General features: G+C 38.2%; 3 protein-coding genes across 4 annotated transcripts in view; 2 read left to right on the plus strand and 1 right to left on the minus strand.

Moving 5' to 3' along the window:
• Window positions 1–5,741, plus strand: part of LOC129803438 (ubiquitin-protein ligase E3A) — a 14,297-nt gene extending 8,556 nt beyond the window's left edge. For both annotated transcript variants that reach the window (XM_055850010.1, XM_055850011.1), the window contains 3 exons: window positions 1,843–2,764; window positions 4,773–4,941; window positions 5,028–5,741. In XM_055850010.1, the coding sequence (XP_055705985.1) occupies window positions 1,843–2,764; window positions 4,773–4,941; window positions 5,028–5,690 (1,754 nt within the window). In that variant the 3' untranslated portion in view covers window positions 5,691–5,741. The remainder of the gene's footprint in view (window positions 1–1,842; window positions 2,765–4,772; window positions 4,942–5,027) is intronic.
• LOC129803435 (uncharacterized) overlaps window positions 1–25,437 on the minus strand; it is a 124,289-nt gene that overhangs the window by 2,876 nt on the left and 95,976 nt on the right. The window lies entirely within an intron of this gene.
• Window positions 14,526–17,068, plus strand: LOC129803446 (arylsulfatase B-like). The gene is made up of 2 exons (XM_055850023.1): window positions 14,526–15,326; window positions 16,276–17,068. The coding sequence occupies exons 1-2, from the start codon at window positions 14,559–14,561 to the stop codon at window positions 16,867–16,869; spliced, it is 1,362 nt and encodes a 453-aa protein (XP_055705998.1). The 5' UTR covers window positions 14,526–14,558; the 3' UTR covers window positions 16,870–17,068.

Below are 25,437 nucleotides of genomic sequence, written 5' to 3' on the forward strand. Positions count from 1 at the left end.
TATGGGAAAAATCAATTTTTTTCACACTTAAACGGAAGAATTGGAGAAATAGCGTAGTCTGAGCAAAAAATTATGTTTAGACGAAATACCCTCAGTCCCGGCATTAAGTCGGGATTATGCACCTGACGGAATTATGCACATACAATTATGCAAGTTTGCCTACTTTTGGGAGTCAATTTATGAAATCATTTTTGAAATACGCCAAAATGTATACTATTTTGCGACGCGGGAAATTTGAAAACATTTGCTACTTTTCAGAATAAAACTTTAATTTTTTTATTAGGGTAATTTTTTTAAATACACTCGACTCTTCGTTATCCGGCTGACGTGGGAACAAAATGCCATTTGGAATTTTTGAATATGGTCAACGTTTTTTTATATTTTCTGCTGTGGGAAATTGTTTTCTGTCGAAAAACAACAGAATTTTCTTTGTGGTGTGTTTATGTTTCATTTTGTAGCACGATTGTGTGTCAAAAACTTTGATAAAATGAAAATAACTTATTAATTCACTCAGGACAAACTGCATATTTCGTTAAAAAATACTTTGAATACATCAACCGCCAGCGTTTGGCAGCTGTCACCCGGATAACGAAGTGCCGGATAAAGAAGAGTCGAGTGTATTCAACAATTTATTGAAGAACTCTCGCCAAAACATACTGTTTGTTAATGCATTTCTATTAAACAGTTGAATCTTTTTGTTTGAACTACTTCTACTCCACGCGAAATTCATTCTACGGCAGATTTATTCAAAAGAAAGCCCCTGCGGGTATGCAAATTTTCTCGATGCATAATGCCATTTCGCGCGTTTTTTCGATCCCGAAAATGTGCATAATCCCGGGAGTGACTGTATAGATATAAATGTCTTCCACAATTATGTCGAAGTAATCATCAAGATCGGTTCAGCGACAGTTGAGATAATTGAATTTATATAACATGAAAATTGGTTTTTCGACTGTGGCGCCCCTAGCGTTGGTCCTACAAAATTCAGATGTTCTAGAAAGTTGTAGTTGTCTACGAGACCTTTACTTTGCGCTCCCACACTTCAAAATCGGTCAAATAGAACTGGAGATATGGCGTTTTGAACTTCGTGAAATTTGTTCCATCATATCTCCGGTTCTATTGTAAGCATAGCGAACCTATACCGCTTTTTGGAAACATCATAGACTAGGCTACAACACTCTAAAATTTGATTAACTTGCTCAATGGTGTTTTTGAGAAAAATGACTTTGGATTTTGATGAATTTTGACAGTATCGCAGCGCCACCTGTGGTGAATTTTGAACCATATGAAAGTTCCCATCGAGACGAAACCAAAAACCCAAAATTTAGCTCAAAATGTTAATTAGAACCGGAGATAGAGGCCGGTCAATTTTCGAACTTTGACCCCTTATAGCTCGGGTCAGGGGTTATCGATCGACTTAAGTATTTTTTTTCGTTTGATAGGTATAATCGGCTACAACATACTAAAATTTCAGCTCGATGCACAAAGGAATTTTTGAGTTATCTAACTTAGAAAATTGAAAAATCTTCTTTTTAAAAATAGCGCCCCTAGCGGTGATTTTATGAACTTACGATGTTAGAAGGGGAAGTGGCATTCCACGAGAGCTTTCCAAAACGCCCTCACTTTTTAAATTCTGACAATTAGAACCGGAGTTATGGCCATTTTAAGAATTTTTTTGGACCCTTATAGCTCGGGTCATGGGGGTCGGGGACCTTAAGTTTGGTATTGATCGAGAGCTATAAGGCCCAGCTATAACATACAGTAGACTCTCTCAAATTCATTTTTGGGTCACGGGTGATCCAATCGTCCTTAAAGGGTTAAAGCCATGTCATTTCCTTTTAGCGCCTGCGGAGTTCCTCGAAGGAGCTCTGACGCGAATGTGCAGCGCTGCTGCGAATCTTCCAACGTGGGCTCAGGCACGCCTTGCATGGATCTGGGCACGTAATTGTACGCCTATTTTGCGACCTCTGCTGGAATCTCTTCAGCAGATCATCACGCTGCAGGTGATTCCAACGATGATTCCCGTGCAGGACAATGAGGCGATTGTCAATGCCACGAAAGTGATGAAGATAGTGTACTATGCTGACATCTTGGCAGGCGAAGTGGATCCTGTGCAGTTGAGAGAAGAGGATGCACCGACTGGTGTGAGTGGAGATGAAGATCTCGAGGCTACGGCTCGTTGGAGTTTTGACGATGTCAAATTCACATCGACAGCAAAGGCTGATCCGCTGGCACAGGAATTGGGTGTGCAGCCGGTTGACTCGAGAAGACCATTTTTGCCTCTGTCTGAGTTCTACAATGAATCATTGAGTGACACCATTGAAATGGACTATGACTATCTCAACTACAAAAATATGCATATGGACGAGAAGAATATGAACAGAAAATTCTGCTTCATGCTCTACTCGTTCATCCTTACACCGGCCACAAAGACTCTAGCACTGTACTATGACAGTCGCATTCGGATGTACAGTGAACGGCGGATTAATCTGTTCACAACGCATCTCTCTGGACAGACACCCAATCCCTATTTGAAGCTGAAGGTGAGGCGAGAGCATTTGATAGATGACGCTTTGATTGAACTGGAAATGATCACAATGGAGAATCCCAAGGATCTCAAGAAACAGCTGGTGGTGGAATTTATGGGGGAACAAGGAATTGACGAAGGTGGAGTGTCTAAGGAGTTCTTCCAGCTCATCGTGGAGCAGATATTTAATCCAGATTATGGCATGTTTATCAATCAAGACGATACAAATACTATGTGGTGAGTAAATCTACTTTAGCTTCTCATTCTTTTTCAGAAATTACTTTTGTGGTAAGTAAAATCTATCAGGGGCAATAATTTCATCCGCATGAGAGCAGTGTTTTCTCCCACAGATGGCGCTGTCAACTGTTCTCAATTTTTAATTCTGAGAACTTCTCTTTTTTTGATGATCTTTCCTTTTTACTGCGTTGAAAATGTTATATGCATTCTCTAGACTTGGTTCGAATATCCTGGATAGTATTCCGGCATCCTTCCTTAAACAACTGCTCTCCACTGGTTCGGATTAACGTCCAATATCCTTTCTATCTGCGCTGTCTAAGGTTTTCCAATCATTTAGTGGATTGTATTTAGGATTTCGGAGGGAACATAGCACTGGACTGTTCTTCTTCAAATCTTCTTTCTTCTTTATCCGGCGCTACAACCAATTACTGGTTTTGGCCTGACTCAGGACCCGTCGCCCCTCGAGCCTGTTGTACGCCACTGTTCTCCAGTTCCGCACCCCTAATGAGCTGGCGTCCTGGTCCACGCCGTCGGTCCATCGGAGGCTGGGTCGCCCTCGTCTCCTCGAACCATAGAGTCCGCCCCTAAAGACTTTCCAGGCTGGGTCGTCCTCATCCTTGCGAACCAGATGACCAGCCCACCGGAGCCTATTGAGGCGTATTTGCTTGACGACAGTTGCCTCTCGGTTACGCTCATACACCTCATGGTTGTATAGGCTCCGGAATCGTCCCTCCTCACATATGGGGCCAAAAATCCGTCGTAGAATCCTCCTCTCAAACGCAGCCAAGAGTTCGCAATTCTGTATGCTGAGGACCCACGTCTCAGACGAATACATGAGGACTGGCAGAATCATAGTCCTATACAGCAGTAGCTTAGTCTTTATGCTTAAGTTTCTGAACCGGAAAACTCTTAATAGACTGAAATAGGCCTTGTTGGCTTTCAGCAGCCGTGCCCGTACTTCTGTTGAGATGTTGTTGTCGGTTGTGATTGTTGACCCAAGGTACACGAAGAAGTTGACAACTTCATAGTTGTAGTCCCCCATCGGGAACCCTGTTTGACCGATGCTCTCCGTAGATGTTGCCGGAGTTGCTGCTGACAAGGCCACCATGTACTTCGTTTTGCCTTCATTTATCTGTAGCCCCAGATTTCGTGTCGCATGCTCAATCTGGATGAAGGCCTCTTGTACAGCTCTGGGATTGCGCCCCATAATGTCAATATCGTCAGCATAAGCTAGGAGCTGCGTGGACTTATTGAGTATGACCCCCATTTCACCAACATTTCAGGAAGAGAAAATTGATGATCGAGTATCGTGGATTCAAGGTATTTGAAACTTTTATCGACCTCAAAGTTCCACGAATCAAACATAAGGTTCTGATTTCTGATGATATCCTAGCGCAGCAAGACCGGTTGTCATGTACTTTGTCTCTCCTTCGTTGACTTTGTCGGTTGATGACCTGGGCTGTAGTACCAAAAGAGGACCTGACTTGTTTTTCCTAAATTCCCTGCAGCGGTATGAGAATATTATCAACGCAGACAAACGACTGTTGCTTACTAGGTTTTTTATTGTGTCGCTCTTCATCTATGGCTCTGAGCTATTCTTTCAGGCCGATGCTGAGTCTGTTCTTAGGTTAATTGGCAATTTAAGATTACTATCTGAGAGAATTTGATCTAAGTGGGATGAACGTTGAACTCTCGTCATGCATTGGTCAGACTTCTGCAGTAATGAAGAAGCTTAGTAGAAGCGTTGATGAGGAAGGCCGAGCTTAGTCGTTCGGCTAAATTATCGGTTTTCAAAGCTGTGTTGACTTCTATCCTCTCCTATGATCATGAGATTTGGGTAATGATCGGAAGAATTAGCGAATCTTTCGTCGAGATCGAGTTCAAAAGTTGCTTCTTCGTAAAATAACTATCTTCTTAATGACTTTGCAATTTTGTTTTCCTGAAAACTTGTTAAGATCAATGTTTTTCGTCTTCTGTTAAATTATCTTGATTTTGATGTTTGTTGCAGGTTCAATTCGACATCCTTTGAAAATGAAGCCCAATTCACACTGATAGGGATTGTTTTAGGACTAGCAATATACAACAATATCATTCTGGCTGTGAACTTTCCCAAGGTGGTCTACCGGAAACTCCTGGGCATCCGTGGTTCATTTCCCGATCTCGAGGATTGGAATCCCGTGAGTAACCCTATCAGCTTCCTTCCTCTACATCCAAAAATATTCCCTTCCTCCTTCGCAACTGAGCCACTTTGTGCCTTTTGCAGAAGCTCTTCCGGAGCCTTAAGGCGATGCTGGAGGATGATGAATCGGACATGGAGGCGGTATACATGCAGACATTCGAGATCAATTACCAAGATGTCTTTGGAAATGTGCTGAGGCATGAATTGAAACCCAATGGACGCGATATTCCCGTGACTCAGGAGACAAAGAAAGAATTTGTCGATCTCTATACAGATTATCTTCTCAATGGGGCCATTGAGCGGCAATTCAGTGCCTTCCGGAAGGGTTTTCGGATGGTGACGGATGAATCTCCGCTGGCGTTGCTGTTTCGTCCCGAAGAAGTGGAATTGTTGGTGTGTGGGAGCAAAGAATTTGATTTTGAGGAATTGCAGGCTGCTACAGATTACGATGGTGGATACACAGCTGAATCGCAGGTTATTCGGAATTTCTGGGAAATTGTCCATGCCCTTCCGGTGGAGGCTCAGAGGCAACTGCTGGAGTTCACCACGGGATCCGATCGAGTGCCCGTGGGTGGCCTGAGTAGGCTGAAGATGGTGATTGCGAGAAATGGACCGGACAGTGATAGATTACCGACCAGTCACACGTGCTTCAATGTCCTCCTGCTGCCCGAGTATGCAACCAAGGAGAAGCTCAAGCGACTCCTGCTCAAGGCCATCAGCTACTGCAAGGGATTCGGGATGCTGTGAAATTGGGGGCTGACAGAATGAATGACGAGAGTAAACAAGTCTTGAATATTATCTCACAAGTCTTTTCTTTTTCTCGAAGATTGTTTTTCTCTGGCAATTGGAGCAATTTCACTTGTTTTTAGTCTTTTTAGTGGATTGATCTTGACTTTGAGGAAAGCTTTTGGAGACTATTGGACTCAGACAAGAATGTTTGCAGTCCTCCCTTAGTCGCTTTTCGAATTATATTTCAGGTTCCATGGAAGAAACCAATAGAAGGTAATACATTACTTTTCTTTTCTAAAGAGTTCACTCTCCAAAAATACTTTTATCAAAAATGATCACTCCCGGGGTAAAATTTGTCACAAAGTATGCGGGATAAAAATTGACAAAAATAAACAAAGGATTCCGCAACGTCATTGTCATAAAGTCGCCGCTTGCTTATTTGTTTTCGATTTTATTAAAAGATTTCCAGTGTTTTTCCAAGTTTCTCAAAGTTACAGCTTACATGAGGGCTTCAATGTTTGGAACAGAATCACGGTCCGAGAGTATCAAAGAATATTCGAAAACCGAGTTGTGATGCATAAAATTCGTCACAACAATATAAAGCGGTACTGTGTGTATCAGAACGCATACAGAGCACTGTGGTAGAGCAGGTTCACCGCCTTGGGTGTTAACTCTTTCCGGACCACAACATATCCAGCGAACGAATTTCAGTAAAACTCACATTATTGTAAGTCTTAGTGGTCAAATATGATACTTTTGTAGAGAAAGAATTTTTTCCGCCTCTAGGAAATTGGAAAACTCATGGGTACTCTCGTCCCCAAAAGAACGAAAAAGAGACAAACTTCAATTTTCCAAAAGCCAATAATATCAATTTTGTGAATTATTTTTGCGTGTCAAGTGACTCCTTTACAATGTTGATCACTAAAACAAGAAGAATTATTGACCAGAGGGGCAATTCACGAAATAACCAGTCAAAATTGACTGGATGGCGAATATGGCGGAGACACATTTGGTGTGGCGAAAAGTGAAATAACCCTAATTAATGTATTTTTCAGTCTGTCTTTATTCGCCGAAAAGTAGGCAAAACGCAATTGGCAGGTAATTTGGCGTGTATTTAAAATTGGGAGTCGTTATAATATTTTAAGAACTTGAAGAAGAATTCTAATCTAATTCTAATTCAAATACCAATATAATTTATATTTTGGTGTAGTTTGTTGAAGATTGAATGGTGTTACTTATATTGCTTCATATCCTTCATATTAAATAAAATAAATGAAGCAATATTGGTTTAGTGCAAATATAAATGTTTATGTTTTAATCCATTTTTCCAAAATAACGTTGAGTTTGTTTTAAATTCTAAATACAATTTAAACTTTAAATATTAGAATGTTAAAAAATTATTTGGGTATTAAAGATGTCGTCACATATATTTTCTAAGAATTATGATAAATGTTGTAAGTTTGTAGAGACCAATTACCTCTCGAGAGTCAGGAGTAGCATCAGAAAAATTGTATTTATTCTGATAATAAAAATTTTATTCATTTTGTACTTAAACGTGGTAAATGGTACTTCAAACGTTGCAAATATAATATATTTGATGCGTGTATTTATTGACACGTGGTGGTCTTGAAAAGGTCAATTTGATATCACAATTTTTTTTTATATCATTGTAGAAGTCTTAGCTTGGTGAAATATTGTATGTCAAATTTAAAAATAAACAATATAAGACCTATAAAATCCCTAAATAGTAATTCTTTTAATCACTGAACTTTCCCAAAACCTATTTTTCAGTTTTTTTATATTTAACGTTTATAAAATTTTATAATCCAATATTTTCTTATTATTGTTGTGTCTGGGTATCCTTACTTAAATGAAATAATGCAAATAAATAACTTTTTCGTAAGATTTTGGTAAAAAAAATCGTACCCGCCGGTCTCGAGCTGGCGGGTGAAATTGTCTGGGTACACCCAGAAATTCCAGCAGGTACAGACCCAAAACCTTGTACACCCTCCATTTTTAGCGAGGAGACGCACCTTTTACCGGGTTGGCGAAATTCGGTTCACAGAAAACATGCAGTAACCAGTCAAAATTTTGACTGGTTAATTTCGTGAATTGCCCCTCAGTATCTTGTGGGATGTCCAGGAAGTGCTGAAAAGGACACCCAGCTCCTGATTGCCAACCGATTCCTCAAAATATTTCACACAATAACACTTTAAAACACATTTCTTTCAACACGATGTTATTGTAGACACATTAAGCTTTTTCAAAAGCATAAACGACACTTCCTGGACAATCAGAATTCACCAAAATCAGGAAGAATAGGAAAAACTTCCATGAAAGTAATCTCCCTCGCTGCCAAATGTCAAAATTATCGGCCATATTGGCAAAAATGTCGCTCCCGCTTGGAATTTTCTTACAAGGTTGGTGTCAAAAAGCAAATGGCGGGCATTGGCGGGATAACCTTACATTTGACCTCTAGATTTTTGCGGATGAGAGTACCCATAAAGTTTGAACAAGTTTTTTTTGAAAATTTAAGAAAAAAATGTTTTTTGAATTTATGTAATCTGTAATTGTTAGTTATCATACTTATTGGCACCGAGAGATTTTTCTTTATTCTGGTCCAGAAATATCAAAAGAGTCGCAATATCTGCAAAGAAGCAGAAAATCGAAAATTCGCGATTTTTGACCAAAAATATCTTAGCTCAGGAGTTAATTGGGATCCTGCAAAAAATATCCTAGATTTGGACATCCTTATAGTTTGTAATTATACAGAAGAATCGCATTTTTATCGATTATAGATAGTCTAAAACAAATTGTTGTTTCCATTGGTATCCAGTGTCCCAAAGGAGACGAAAGAGTTAAGTTTACGCTGTGAATATCACTATCCCAAGTTATACAGAGTATAAGAATTTTCTTTCTTGGAACTAGTACCTATCCAGAAAAAAACTGCCCTAAAGAAATATTTATCTTTAGATTCCTAAGCATTTCTTCTATTCTAATTAATTAGGAAATCAATCATTCTACGCTAGAAACATTTTTAATATTTTGCCTATGAGCAAGGAACCAATAATCTCAATGAAGGAACTCATACCGGTGCTATATTCCTATCAAGATATGATCATTTATAAGCTTGACTCAAAAGCTTGAACATTTTTTTTTCTAAACTGCTTTATTCCCCGATACTCATCGGTTATTCTCCGCTATAAAAAAATTCCATATAATAATACTTAAACAATTCTTCAAAGACCACACTTGTGCTTTGTCTCCACCGAAAGCCCTTATCGCAGTTACTACCCAGCGAGCACAGTTATTAGGTGAGATTCTTAACAATCTCACCTACTATAATCCTAACAAAATTTCATGTCGTCCGATCGACCTCAAATTTGGCCAAAATGTGTTTCGCCACTTCCTGATTCCGAATATATATGTGGCTAAGTTACGTTCCCGGCCGGCCGGCCGGCCGGCCGCTCTTTGGAGCTTAATAGCTCCTAAACTAAAAAAGATATCGACTTGCGGTTTTCGGCAAAGGTTATATATCGGGTGAAAATTGCAACTTGGTGCATAGACCCCCCACCCCCCACCCCTCCTTCCGCCATTTTGAAGACCCCCCTTTTTTTGTTTTCTCAATAGCTCCGCCCCTATGGCATTCAGCGGACTCAAATTTTAGTATGTTATAGCTGGGCCTTAGAGCTTTCCATCAATACCAAACTTAAGGTCCCCCGACCCCCCTGACCCGAGCTATAAGGGTCCAAAAAAAATTTCTTAAAATGGCCATAACTCCGGTTCTAATTGTCAGAATTTAAAAAGTGAGGGCTTTTTGGAAAGCTCTCGTGAAATGCCACTTCTCCTTCTAACATCGCAAGTTCATAAAACCACCCCTAGGGGCGCTTTTTTTAAAAAGAAAATTTTTAAATTTTAAAAGTTAAATAACTCAAAAATTCCATTGTGCATCGGGCTGAAAATTTAGTATGTTGTAGCCGTTGATTATACCTATCAAACAAAAAAAACCTTAAGTCGATCCATAACCCCTGACCCGAGCTATAAGGGGTCAAAGTTCGAACATTGACCGGCCTCTATCTCCGGTTCTAATTAACATAGCGACCTAAATTTTACCTTTTTGGTTTCGTCTCGATGAGCACTTTCAGATGGAAGTTCAAAAAGTCACCACAGGTGGCGCTGTGATAGCGTCAAAATTCATCGAAATTCAAAGTCACTTTTCTCAAAAACGGCATTGTGCAAGTTAATTAAATTTTAATATGTTGTAGTCCAGTCTAGGACGTTTCCAAAATGGTGCGTATGTGCGCTGTGGTTTCAATAGAACCGGAGATATGAGGGGTCAAAGTTCACGAAATTCAAAAAATCATATCTCCGGTTCTATGTGACCGATTTTGATGAATGAGGGCTTAAACGAAAGATCTCACCAAATGCTACAACTTTCTAGAATATTTGAACTTCGTGGGACCAACACCAGGGGCGCCACAGTCGAAAAACCAATTTCAATATCACATAACCTCAATTATCTCGATTGTAGCTGAACCGATTTTGATGATTACTTCAACATAATTGTAGAGCACATTTGTCTCTACATTTCGTCCATACATCATTTTCCGCTCAGACTACGCTATCACTCCGATTTTGCCGTTTAAGTGTGAAAAAATTGATTTTTCCAATAATAACGCTTTGAAATCACTCAGATGCCAATTTGACTGCCTCTACTCCACCAAGACACTTAAAATAGGGGTTTAAATGGAAAGTCCCGCAAAATACAACAATTCTTTGATTTAGTTGAAGTTCAACAAATGAACACTTGGGGAACTCTGGATGAAAAAACGAGTTAAGGAACAAAACTCTTGGCTTCTGAGTAATCGATGAGATCATGTTCTATAGGAAAATTATAGAGAACATTCTGGTCTACATTTCACCCATATATCACTTTTGTGCCAGTTCATCCAAATCCTTAATATTTTGGTTTAAATACAAAATTTGTATAATTTCACGAATTTTATTCAAGATAACTGAATGGCGTCTCCCAACTTCAGCTCTAAATCGAATTTGCATGCACTCCGAGTTAGCTCACGTTAAGAATCTCACCTACATAAGCCGGTTAGGATTATCTGTCCCTTTAAAAAAGCAACATTTTTAGCATATTTTTACTAAATCGATCAGCAAAAATATGCTGACCGGTCAGCAGCTCTCGAGCAAAAGGTGCTAACCAAATATATGGAAATGGCACGGTCTCGTGAGTCTCGTTTTAATCCTTTAAAGACAAGTAGGACACCGGTGTTCCAAAAACCAAAAAATAACTAAATAAATAAATAAAAAATAGTCTGAAAAATTAGTTTCTATTATTGAGACATCGGTGTCCCATATCCTTAAACGGGTACAGTTAGCAGAATTCTGCTGAAAATACATATGTTTTCAGCTGAATTGAAGTCAGTTAGCATTTAGTGCTCTGTGAGTATAGAAATTACAAGTGTTTGAAAAATTAAATAGCTGAAGGCGGTTGTTGTAGCGTGACATTATTTATTATTCACTGAATATTCAGGGAAATGAAATTTAGTCAAGATCTTGCTGATTGAGAAATTCTGAGGCTGATTTTAGTAAAGTTTGTAACTTACAGTTATAGTTTAAGGAAATAAAATTGGGTGGAAATTCCTCTGTTAAATCAGTTAATGAACCAAATACTTGGTGAAAAGTGTGGATCTCATTACGGAAAAATAAATTTTTGGAACTCTTCACACATGTCGGCATTAAAAAATGTAGTTAAGAGGTAGCAGAGCATCTCAACTTTGCGGTACGCTCGAACTCGTGATCTATCAACTTCCAGATTTAAGAACGACTCAATTTGAATTAAACGATTAAAGCATCTGCTGACTCACAATTTCTAACAGTTTTTAAGCTTTTTATTGTTCCATATTTTATGTTCACCTGTTTGCCCTGTTTGCATGTGTAACCATTTTGAATCGATTAATATCGGAGAAAACCAATAATCGGTTAATAAACTAATTGAAACGTCTTCAAACTCATTACAGATTTCAAAGCCTTTCCAGTTAATCTAAGCTTTTCTGATTTGCCCTAATCTATTGTGAAATATACGTTATACGTTGTCAAAACCTTTTTAACCTTAGACTTTAACCCTTTAAGAACGATTGGAACACCGGTGTCCCATAAAGAAAATAATTTGTTCTGACTACCCAAAGTTATTTTTTCTTATGTCTGTACATAATTGTATAGTAGAAGGTTGAAGGAATCTAGAATACTTTTTGCAAGTCTCTAGCTATTTGCTATGTAGTGAATATTTAAGCTCAAAAATGGCGAATTTCTAAATTCTCAAATTCATAATTGATTTTATTTATTTTTAATACTTCCAATTTTTTTTAAGCAAAACCCTTTTGGCAATAAAAACTACAATACTCATACGTAATATTTTTCATTAAAAACGAAAAATATTATTCATTGGTATTTTAAGAAAAATTATTTAGATTTTTGGGCTATTTTTGTCCCTATCGTTCATAGAAGCATAAAATTCACCAAATCAGACTCTGTTGGACTTTCCAAGGTTAGATGTAAGACTTATCATTGATTATGTTTCCCAGTACAATTTTTATTGTTGATTTTCAGTCCGTAAAAAGTGTCTCGTCCTTAAGGGTTAAGGGCAGAATCACATTGACAATAAAATGCCCGCCGCAGTCTCACCGTATTTCGTTAATTTACGCATTTTCATTGCAATTCTTACACAAATTCTCAATTACCGTATTACCTTATCTCATACTCGGTGGCACTAGATGAAAATAATATAAAAAAAATTGAAGAAATAAAACGAAAATTCATCAAATTCAAATTTTATTTTCTCTTAGTTAGTGCCACCGAGTATGAGATAAAGTAATACGGTAATCGAGAACTTGGGTAAGAATTGCAATAAAAATGCGTAAATTAACGAAATACGGTAAGCATTTAACTGTCAATGTGATTCTATCCCAAAAGCCCATTACTCTAAGGATATTTTCGTATATGGTCAGAAAGTCAGCCTAAAAACAACCTCCAAAAAAACAGCAAAAGTAAAAAAAAAAACTTTCATTAAAACTAAAAACGCAAAACGGGTTATGGAAAAACTACAGAAAATAATAAGACATACTTTTAGAAGGGAATATAGGGTAAGTGCTCATAATTTTGGACAGTTTCTAAATTTGGACACTTTGAGGGTAAAATTGGACACTAAAAATAAATTGATTAAAATGATGGATTTTTATTCCAATATTTGATGAAAAATGAATTCTATCTAAATATTTGTTCTTTTTGGAAGATTTTGACACTAAATACGTTGAATTTTGAATATGATTTGAGTTGAAATTGCTTTGTTGAAAATTCAGTGTGAGCAATTGCTTACGAGAAATATGACAGAACTTCGTGGCTTACTTCAGTCTTATTTAGTTTTGGTGAAGTACTAACAAAGTTTGTTCGCTGTTTTTGAGTGATATTATTGAATATTCATTGAATATTGTGTTGATTCACGTTACTGATGATTTGTACATTTGACCTGAAGTGAGATTTGCCTTGTGAATTATATTTTTCGTGTGAAAAATGGGAAATTTTTTAAGACATTCACCAGTGAGGTGATGATTCTTATTTTGGACAGGTGTTTTTCTCACGAAATTTCGTAAAGTTTTAGCTTTTGTGATGACTAGGTTGGACAAATGCCTGGAGAAACAAAGGAGCATCATCTCTACAAAAGAGATGTAGCGAGAAATGCCTTGAAAGGTTCCCGGAAAGGTCAGGGAATGAGTGAATCCGCACGTACTTGGAGTATCGAAGTCAACTCACTTTAATGAATGATATGGAAAGTTTCCGGGCTTCTGTGACATTCTACGTTTCCCTTACATGAACAGGAAGAGGACTTGGTAAGATTGGTTCATCAAATGAAGAACAATGGGCATCCTATTGAGGCGGATTAGCTGTCCAAATTTACAGTCAAGTTGGACAAATTAATAAACAAGTTGTCCAAAATAAGAGCCAAGGTCACCTCTACTTATCAATTCATTTTTAAACGTATTAAAACTAATTTTAATAAAAATAAGACGATAAATAGCTTGCTAAGTTTCTAAACAACCCTTCTGAAAAGAGAGTAACAAGAAATGTCAATTAGTATAGAAAATATCGCACTTCAAACTTGAAACTTCGATGCTTATAAGCAGACTGTCCAAAATTATAAGCACTTCCCCTACATAGATGTAAAGGAAAAATCAAATTCTACGATGACAACCGGATGGACAGAGCAACATAACTTCACTTTGCGGAAACCATCAAATTTGCAAAACAGATTTGAACCCCGATCTTACCACATGAAAATTTCAATAGGTCAAATGAATGAACAACTATATGTATGCATTGCCTTCTTTCGAGAGTGCGAGCAATAACAAAGCTGATTATAATTCAATTGTGCAGCGAATATAATCCGTAATTTATCTAATCAAAAATTTCAGATCAATGAAAGGTTATATAAAAACATAAAGACGAATATTACCGTCTAATAACTTCAAGAATAATTCATTCTTTATCGGTTTCATTTTGTGATTCTGGTTAGTCTATAAAATTGCTACTTTTCCGCGTACATTTTCAGAAAGTCATTGCCTCTTCAGACGAAAACTCATCTACGGAACTCATAATGGTGAAAATTTCTTTACTATTTGTAGTTATTCTCTTGATATTAAATTTGAGAAATATTAAGTGCAAAAAGGTATCAAATGTGCAAGAAAAACCTAATATTGTGGTGATCCTTGGCGATGATCTTGTAAGTGTTAAAATATTGAAATCGATGCAATCTTTCAACAATTTTATCAATTCACTCAGGGATCTTACGATCTTAGCCTCAGAGGTAACAACCAAATAATGACTCCAAATCTTGATGCATTGGGCTACCAGGGAGTTATATTCAATCGATATTATACATCTGCAATGTGTACACCTACAAGATCCGCCTTGTTGACTGGTAAATATCCAATTCATACTGGAATGCAGCACTATGTTCTTTGGGCAGATGAACCCCGGGGTCTTCCATTAAACGAAAAGATTCTCCCACAATATCTCAAAGAGGCAGGATATAGGACTCATCTCGTAGGAAAGTGGCACCTTGGAAATGCAAGAAAAGCACACATTCCCACCCAAAGAGGATTTGACTCTTACGTCGGTTTCCTCAATGGATACCTTGACTACTTCGACGGAACCTTTGAAGCTGACTTTGGGTCCTATGCAATTGGTTTTGACTTCTGGCGCAATGAAACTGTCTACAGAGATAGAGTTGGGGAATATTTACCAGACGTTATAGCTGATGAAGCATCAAAGATGATTTTGGGTCATAATCCTTCGGAAGGACCAATGTTTCTTTTCGTTTCCCAAGCCTCTCCCCATACGGCAAACCCATCTGATCCCCTACAAACGATCCCTGAAGACCTTCAGAAAATGGAGCATATTCAAGACCCAATAAGAAAATCATATGCCGCAATGGTTAGGGCTCTAGATCGATCGGTTGGAACGATTATCAGAGCCTTGGAAGAGAAGAAAATGCTAGAAAACACGATTATCATGTTCTGCTCAGATAATGGTGGTCGAACTTTTGGAGGATTCTTCAATCATGCATCTAACTATCCATTGAAAGGAGTAAGTTTGATATTGTGATAAAATGTCGAGCATTATCGCAGGAAACCTTTCGTAAACCTCACAATTTTATTCTCTACGACGCGATGTTTCCAAGATGAGTTTTCTTTATTCGATATCGAATTTCTATGAAAAAAATCATAACACTAATACCCTCAAATATTTGAAGTGCACTAGTATAAATAAAAGTATCAAATTAATCCAAATTTGACCCTTTTGCAAAGGATGGATCAAATTAACGTGTTCTATTATGATTCATGTGCAGTGCATTCAAAGTATAAAATTTGATCCATCCATCCGTTCAAAAATTCTTGGGTAGGCAAACAAGTGCTCTTTATACCAAAGCGATTGACTCCTTGATAAGACGGACTTGGCACCATGATACGACCAGAGATTTGATTACGAAGGAGGTGAGCAAGCCTTCACGTTCCCTGAGCATCCGTCTCCGCCCCAATCTGATTAAAAGTAACCAAGGTCACAGGACACAGCCCTCAACGAAGAAGTCCTTGTGCAATACTTCAAAAGAGTAGAAAATATCAGCCTTTTCGTCCCGTAGTGCAGAGCCTGTATTATATGACCTCGACTTTAATAAGAGATTCCTAACTACCGTTAGAAAGGTGTACGACGTTGACTATTCTTTGTGTCATGTGCGAATTTATGAACAATGGGAGGTACTCAAACTCTAACGATGGAAAATGCCCAAATAGTCAACACACCGTAACGTTCCACGAATGAGTTTTAATCAAACAGATTAGAAACTTAATGGTATAAGTCATAAAGCATAAGTGATAGGAAGATCTATGATAACACCTCTAAGCTATGTTGTTTCGTAGGGTATCTGTTTGCTTTATAACAACATATTCGTATATACGCCGTAATCTCTTAAACGTCAGCTAAACTCAATCAAGAGAGTCGTTAATAACGCTCTACAATAAATTTTGTTTAATTGCAGCAGAAAGACAGCCCATGGGAAGGAGGCCTTCGAGGAACAGCCCTCGTTTGGAGTCCCTTGTTGAAGCAACGACATTATGTATCTGACCACTTGATACACGTTACTGACTGGTTTTCTACATTTACCGAATTGGCTGGTGTTTCAAGCCACAAATACGAAAAGCGTGATGGAAACAACATTTGGTCCACTCTTTCTTTAAACAAAACTCCAATTCGCAGAGAAATTTTGCATAACATTGATCCAATTGATGGATATTCTTCATACTACCAAGATGAATGGAAGTACGTCAATGGAACTACTTCAAATGGTACATATGACTCTTGGTTTGGAGATATGGTTAAAGAAGACAGCCCTGAAAGCTTCTACTACTCGCAATTAGTGATGAACAGTGATGTTTGGCAAGCTGTCAATCCTTATTCAACAAGAATTTTGAAACCAAATGAGTTAGATACCTTGAGAGGAAAAACTAAAATCAATTGCGAAAGAAGAAACCCGAAATTGATACCCTGTGAACCTCTCAAAGCTCCGTGTCTCTTTAACTTGGAAGAAGATCCTTGTGAATTGAACAATTTAGCTAACATTATACCCCCTTAGAATGAAATACATGAAGAAGAGAGTAGATTACTTCCAAGCAACTGCCTTGCCCCCTGGAATCTTCCTGGCGACCCAAATGCTGATCCAGCCTTGAATGGCGGCCTATGGACTTGGTGGTTGGATCGATAACCGTATCAGCATTGAAAGAAATTTGTAATGCTTAAAAAATGTAGTGAATTTTCATTAAATATACAAAAAATTAATAAGTACCATAGATTATTTCACACAGTGTCATAGTTCGCCTTATGCCCTAGACAGACTTACTATTTTAGCCGAGAGATGGCTTAGTGGAACACTGACGGAAAAGCAGTCCAATGAGCTTAATTGTTATTTTGATTATAATTACGTTAAGCCGTCTATCAGCTTAAGCCGTAGATCTGTCCAGCATATTAGACGTCTTGCACGTTGAGAATATTGAAAAATCAAAGAGTTAAAAACAACCAATGACATAGTAAAATTCGTCATTGTTCTACATAAAGGTGATAATAAGTAATTTCTCGACGAGATAGGTAAGTTTCACGTTTTTGTGAGATTTTCTTCCTTCTTTAAATGGATTAGGATGAAACCTAAATCCACCTAACAAGAGTATAGTACTTGAGTCCTCTATCTATTAAAATCATTAACCTAGTAGCGTTTCTCATTTGAGTTCCGCAATTGATTTTATTAGCAGAGATAAGTAGAGTTAAACTGATATCTGAGATTCAGGCAATCTCAGAATGCTTTTTATTAGTATTTTGTGATATTGTACGTACGAGTACAATATCACATCACGAGTATCCGGTCAGTGAAGACAGAAATAAACATTTGCAGGTTAGATGATTCCTCCTTTGCCACCAGAAAATGTCCCGATCTGAGACTTCACTTGAGTCCAATCCCAGACTCAATGTGTGTGATGCAGTAGAGCAGAGGTGTGCAAGTACCGTTTGAAACCGAAAAAAAACGTCAAATAAAGCTTGTTCGTCAATGGTCAAAACGCTACCTGAGCAAGCTTATTTTGACGTTTATTCGGTTTCAACGGTTCTTGCACACCTCTGCAGTAGATCCTCGCTGTAGGCCATATTTGGTTCCAGATTTGACATTTGGGTCGCACTAGTCCATGTCATTTTTTAAAATGATCAACGACTTTTAGTATTGAAATTGCTCGACAGCTTCCACTTTCTTTGCGATTGTGGTACTTGTCCTCGCTCTCTTCATTATGGATCGTAATTATTACAACTACTCAATAAAGATTGCCAAAAATATTAAAATAATTATGACAACATTGCATGTCGCTTACTAAAAAACATAACCTCCCATCTGACACAGGGTAAGGGGGACCCAGCGTTGAGCCATTAATTAACACCCAGCTTCAGGCACTATTTGAACCCTCATAGGCAAGATCCGAGTGGTAGGTACAAATTAAGGACTGAATCTTTCATTGAATTTCACCTTCGAATTTTATAGCTACAAAGATAGGGATATGTTTTATTTAACCAGGATGAACGATTTAACACTTTAGAAAAGCAAAAACTATTGTGAAAAAAATTGTCTACTAAAAAAGACGTCCGAAAAGAAATAAAAACACGTATTTTAACATAGAAAATTTGTTTATAGTTACCACGACACTTTTCTCTAGACAAAACGCACCCACGCACATTTATTATTATTAAATAAAAACCACTAAAATCACTGAGAACACTGAGAATCTTTGCGAGAATTTTAAAAACAAATAAAATTATTGGAAAATATTCCATCTTGTCACTGACAGCTGAGCAACAAGGCCGGCAACATAATTTTCGCAGTTCCGCTCTTCACCACCATGAACGCAAAACAGTGTCCTTCACATATATTTAGTAAGGGGTATTTTGTATGGGAGCTTCTTAAAAGTAAGGTATGAAAGATAGGGTTTAATTGAGGCTATAATCCACGCTTACTTGGTCAGATGGGAACTTAAAATCAGTGTTTTGAAATCAACGGTCGATAAATTGTGGACTAGAGCGATGGCCTTAGCGGGGTTCTACTGTAACTTGCATACAATTGAAGAGACTTTGGCAAAGATAAAAAGGATAGATAATCCTAACCGGCTTATGTAGGTGAGATTCTTAACGTGAGCTAACTCGGAGTGCATGCAAATTCGATTTGGAGCTGAAGTTGGGAGACGCCATTCAGTTATCTTGAATCAAATTCGTGAAATTATACAAATTTTGTATTTAAACCAAAATATCAAGGATTTGGATGAACTGGCACAAAAGTAATATATGGGTGAAATGTAGACCAGAATGTTCTCTATAATTTTCCCATAGAACATGATCTCATCGATTACTCAGAAGCCAAGATAAGCGAGGTTTTTTGTTTCTTAACTCGTTTTTTCATCCAGAGTGCCCCAAGTAGTCATTTGTTGAACTTCAACTATATCAAAGAATTGTTGTCTTTTGTGGGACTTTCCATTTAAACCCCTATTTTAAGTGTCTTGGTGGAGTAGAGGCAGTCAAATTGACATCTGAGTGATTTCAAAGCGTTATTATGGGAAAAATCAATTTTTTCACACTTAAACGGCAAAATCTGAGTGATAGCGTAGTCTGAGCGGAAAATGATGTATGGACGAAATGTAGAGACAAATGTGCTCTACAATTATGTCGAAGTAATCATCAAAATCGGTTCAGCGACAGTCGAGATAATTGAGGTTATGTGATATTGAAATTGGTTTTTCGACTGTGGCGCCCCTGGTGTTGGTCCCACGAAGTTCAAATATTTTAGAAAGTTGTAGTATTTGGTGAGATCTTTCGTTTAAGCCCTCATTCATCAAAATCGGTCACATAGAACCGGAGATATGATTTTTTAAATTTTGTGAACTTTGACCCCTCATATCTCCGGTTCTGTTTTAACCACAGCGCACATACGCACCATTTTGGAAACGTCCTAGACTGGACTACAACATACTAAAATTTCATTAACTTGCACAATGCCGTTTTTGAGAAAAGTGACTTTGAATTTCGATGAATTTTGACGCTATCACAGCGCCACCTGTAGTGACTTTTTGAACTTCCATCTGAAAGTGCTCATCGAGACGAAACCAAAAAGGTAAAATTTATGTCGATATGTTAATTAGAACCGGAGATAGAGGCCGGTCAATGTTCGAACTTTGACCCCTTATAGCTCGGGTCAGGGGTTATGGATCGACTTAAGGTTTTTTTTTGTTTGATAGGTATAATCAACGGCTACAACATACTAAAATTTCAGCCCGATTGCATAAAGAATTTTTGAGTTATTTAACTTTTAAGATTTAAAAATTTTCTTTTTAATAATAGCGCCCCTAGCGGTGGTTTTATGAACTTGCGATGTTAGAAGAGGAAGTGGCATTTCACGAGAGCTTTCCAAAAAGCCCTCATTTTTTAAATTCTGACAATTAGAACCGGAGTTATGGCCATTTTAAGAAAATTTTTTTGGACCCTTATAGCTCGGGTCAGGGGGGTCGGGGGACCTTAAGTTTGGTATTGATGGAAAGCTCTAAGGCCCAGCTATAACATACTAAAATTTGAGCCCGCTCGATGCCATAGGGCCGGAGCTATTGAGAAAACAAAAAAAGGGGGGTCTTCAAAATGGCGGAAGGAGGGGTGGGGGGTGGGGGGTAAATGCACCATGTTGCAATTTTCATACGATATTTAACCTTTGCCGAAAACCGCAAGTCGATATCTCTTTTAGTTTAGGAGCTATTAAGCTCCAAAGAGCGGCCGGACGGCCGGCCGGCCGGACGGCCGGCCGGCCGGCCGGGAACGTAACTTAGCCCCCCATATATTCGTGATCAGGAAGTGGCGAAACACATTTTGGCCAAGTTTGAGCGCGATCGGAGGACATGAAATTTTGTTAGGATTATAGTAGGTGAGATTGTTAAGAATCTCACCTAATACTGCCCGATAATGAAGTCACCCAAAAAAACTTGATTTAGGTGAGATTCTTAACAATCTCACCTACTATAATCCTAACAAAATTTCATGTCGTCCGATCGACCTCAAATTTGGCCAAAATGTGTTTCAGCACTTCCTGATCACGAATATATATGTGGCTAATTTACGTTCCCGGCCGGCCGGCCGGCCGGCCGGCCGCTCTTTGGAGCTTAATAGCTCCTAAACTAAAAAAGATATCGACTTGCGGTTTTCGGCAAAGGTTATATATCGGGTGAAAATTGCAACTTGGTGCATAGACCCCCCACCCCCCACCCCTCCTTCCGCCATTTTGAAGACCCCCCTTTTTTTGTTTTCTCAATAGCTCCGCCCCTATGGCATTCAGCGGACTCAAATTTTAGTATGTTATAGCTGGGCCTTAGAGCTTTCCATCAATACCAAACTTAAGGTCCCCCGACCCCCCTGACCCGAGCTATAAGGGTCCAAAAAAAATTTCTTAAAATGGCCATAACTCCGGTTCTAATTGTCAGAATTTAAAAAGTGAGGGCTTTTTGGAAAGCTCTCGTGAAATGCCACTTCCCCTTCTAACATCGCAAGTTCATAAAACCACCGCTAGGGGCGCTTTTTTTAAAAAGAAAATTTTTAAATCTTAAAAGTTAAATAACTCAAAAATTCCATTGTGCATCGGGCTGAAAATTTAGTATGTTGTAGCCGTTGATTATACCTATCAAACAAAAAAAACCTTAAGTCGATCCATAACCCCTGACCCGATCTATAAGAGGTCAAAGTTCGAACATTGACCGGCCTCTATCTCCGGTTCTAATTAACATAGCGACCTAAATTTTACCTTTTTGGTTTCGTCTCGATGAGCACTTTCAGATGGAAGTTCAAAAAGTCATCACAGGTGGCGCTGTGATAGCGTCAAAATTCATCGAAATTCAAAGTCACTTTTCTCAAAAACGGCATTGTGCAAGTTAATGAAATTTTAGTATGTTGTAGTCCAGTCTAGGAAGTTTCCAAAATGGTGCGTATGCGCGCTGTGGTTTCAATAGAACCGGAGATATGAGGGGTCAAAGTTCACGAAATTCAAAAAATCATATCTCCGGTTCTATGTGACCGATTTTGATGAATGAGGGCTTAAACGAAAGATCTCACCAAATGCTACAACTTTCTAGAACATTTGAACTTCGTGGGACCAACACCAGGGGCGCCACAGTCAAAAAACCAATTTCAATATCACATAACCTCAATTATCTCGACTGTCGCTGAACCGATTTTGATGATTACTTCAACATAATTGTAGAGCACATTTGTCTCTACATTTCGTCCATACATCATTTTCCGCTCAGACTACGCTATCACTCCGATTTTGCCGTTTAAGTGTGAAAAAATTGATTTTTCCCATAATAACGCTTTGAAATCACTCAGATGCCAATTTGACTGCCTCTACTCCACCAAGACACTTAAAATAGGGGTTTAAATGGAAAGTCCCGCAAAATACAACAATTCTTTGATTTAGTTGAAGTTCAACAAATGAACACTTGGGGCACTCTGGATGAAAAAACAAGTTAAGAAACAAAACTTCGATTATCTTGGCTTCTGAGTAATCGATGAGTTCAAGTTCTACGGCAAAATTATAGAGAACATTCCGGTCTACATTTCACCCATATATCACTTTTCTGTCAGTTCATCCAAATCCTTGACATTTTGGTTCAAATACAAAACTTGTATAATTTCACGAATTTGGTTCAAGATAACTGAATGGCGTCTCCCTACTTCAGCATCAAATCGAATTTGCATGCACTCCGAGTTAGCTCACGTTAAGAATCTCACCTACATAAGCCGGTTAGGATTATCTGTCCCTTTTTTATGGTCTACTAGTGCACTTGACTAATGAGAATAATGAAAGTAGGTTTTCAATGCACGTGAAATTTTCTGAAACTTTAATTATGGATTGATCCTAAAGTTACATCGTGAAATTAAGTGCAGTGAAGATCACTGGGATGCAGTTCAAACACCTTTAACGCAAGAAAAATTCCTGGTGACCTTAACGGAATTCAAACCCGGGACATTTGCATCGTAGAGAAGACTCTACTAGTTGATCCAATGAGTGTCTAAAAGTCTTCTACACGTGCCGGCATCAAAAATTTAAATTAAAAAGTTGCAGAGCATCCTAAATTTGCGGTACGCTCGAACTCGTGATCTATCAACTTCCAGAATTAAAAACGACTCAATTTGAGTTCAAGGATTAAAGCATCTTATGCCATAGACACACTTACGACTTAAGCCGAGAGACGACTTAGTGGAAAATGATGGAAATGCACTTTGACCATTATTTCTAATTACGCTAAGCCGTCTCTCGGATAATCCTCATGTCTGTTAAGGCCCTTATTCACAATTTCTAACAATTTTCTAAGCCTTTTTATTGAGCCATTATTTTTTATCTCCACCGGTTTGCAATTGCAAGAGATTTGAATCGGTTAATTTCGAATAAAATCAATGATCAGTTTATAAATCAGTTGACTCAGTCAGACTCATTACAAATTTCAAGGCCTTTCTGGTTAATCTAAGCTTTCTTGATTTGCATTTGCACTAATCTATTGTGAAATGTACGTTGTCAAAAGCCTTTTTAAGATTAGCCTTTGAAAACCCGTTATTTTCGAAAACAAAAAAAAACTTTTGTACATGGTCGAAAATTAGCCTAGACAACCTATAAAAACACACCAAAAATACAAAAAAATATAGAAAAACCCTAAAAAAAAAATCATTTTTGAAAAGAAAGGAGCCGCAAAACAAACTTAAAATTAATTTTAATGATACGAACACCTCAAGACGCTATTAGGTGAGATTCTTAACAATCTCACCTACTATAATCCTAACAAAATTTCATGTCCTCCGATCGCGCTCAAACTTGGCCAAAATGTGTTTCGCCACTTCCTGATCACGAATATATGGGGGGCTAAGTTACGTTCCCGGCCGGCCGGCCGGCCGGCCGTCCGGCCGCTCTTTGGAGCTTAATAGCTCCTAAACTAAAAAAGATATCGACTTGCGGTTTTCGGCAAAGGTTAAATATCGTATGAAAATTGCAACATGGTGCATTGACCCCCCACCCCCCACCCCTCCTTCCGCCATTTTGAAGACCCCCCTTTTTTTGTTTTCTCAATAGCTCCGGCCCTATGGCATCGAGCGGGCTCAAATTTTAGTATGTTATAGCTGGGCCTTAGAGCTTTCCATCAATACCAAACTTAAGGTCCCCCGACCCCCCTGACCCGAGCTATAAGGGTCCAAAAAAATTTTCTTAAAATGGCCATAACTCCGGTTCTAATTGTCAGAATTTAAAAAATGAGGGCTTTTTGGAAAGCTCTCGTGAAATGCCACTTCCTCTTCTAACATCGCAAGTTCATAAAACCACCGCTAGGGGCGCTATTATTAAAAAGAAAATTTTTAAATCTTAAAAGTTAAATAACTCAAAAATTCCATTGTGCATCGGGCTGAAAATTTAGTATGTTGTAGCCGTTGATTATACCTATCAAACAAAAAAAACCTTAAGTCGATCCATAACCCCTGACCCGATCTATAAGAGGTCAAAGTTCGAACATTGACCGGCCTCTATCTCCGGTTCTAATTAACATAGCGACCTAAATTTTACCTTTTTGGTTTCGTCTCGATGAGCACTTTCAGATGGAAGTTCAAAAAGTCACCACAGGTGGCGCTGTGATAGCGTCAAAATTCATCGAAATTCAAAGTCACTTTTCTCAAAAACGGCATTGTGCAAGTTAATGAAATTTTAATATGTTGTAGTCCAGTCTAGGACGTTTCCAAAATGGTGCGTATGTGCGCTGTGGTTTTAATAGAACCGGAGATATGAGGGGTCAAAGTTCACAACATTCAAAAAATCATATCTCCGGTTCTATGTGACCGATTTTGATGAATGAGGGCTTAAACGAAAGATCTCACCAAATGCTACAACTTTCTAGAACATTTGAACTTCGTGGGACCAACACCAGGGGCGCCACAGTCAAAAAACGAATTTCAATATCACATAACCTCAATTATCTCGACTGTCGCTGAACCGATTTTGATGATTACTTCGACATAATTGTAGAGGACATTTGTCTCTACATTTCGTCCATACATCATTTTCCGCTCAGACTACGCTATCACTCAGATTTTGCCGTTTAAGTGTGAAAAAATTGATTTTTCCCATAATAACGCTTTGAAATCACTCAGATGCCAATTTGACTGCCTCTACTCCACCAAGACACTTAAAATAGGGTTTTAAATGGAAAGTCCCACAGAATACAACAATTCTTTGATATAGTTGAAGTTCAACAAATGACTACTTGGGGCACTCTGATGGATGAAAAAACGAGTTAAGAAACAAAAAACCTCGATTATCTTGGCTTCTGAGTAATCGATGAGATCATGTTCTATGGAAAAATTATAGAGAACATTCTGGTCTACATTTCACCCATATAACACTTTTCTGTCAGTTCATCCAAATCCTTGATATTTTGGTTTAAATACAAAATTTGTATAATTTCACGAATTTGATTCAAGATAACTGAATGGCGTCTCCCAACTTCAGCTCTAAATCGAATTTGCATGCACTCCGAGTTAGCTCACGTTAAGAATCTCACCTACATAAGCCGGTTAGGATTATCTGTCCCTTTCTAACTGAACTAAC

Source organism: Phlebotomus papatasi, chromosome 2, assembly GCF_024763615.1.
Source record: "Phlebotomus papatasi isolate M1 chromosome 2, Ppap_2.1, whole genome shotgun sequence".
NCBI lineage: Eukaryota > Metazoa > Arthropoda > Insecta > Diptera > Psychodidae > Phlebotomus > Phlebotomus papatasi.

Coding starts and splice junctions, on each gene's coding strand:
- LOC129803446 (XM_055850023.1), top strand. CDS start 14,559: ATGACTCCAAATCTTGATGCATTGGGCTACCAGGGAGTTATATTCAAT. Junction 15,327..16,275: donor CTAACTATCCATTGAAAGGA/GTAAGTTTGATA, acceptor GTTTAATTGCAG/CAGAAAGACAGCCCATGGGA.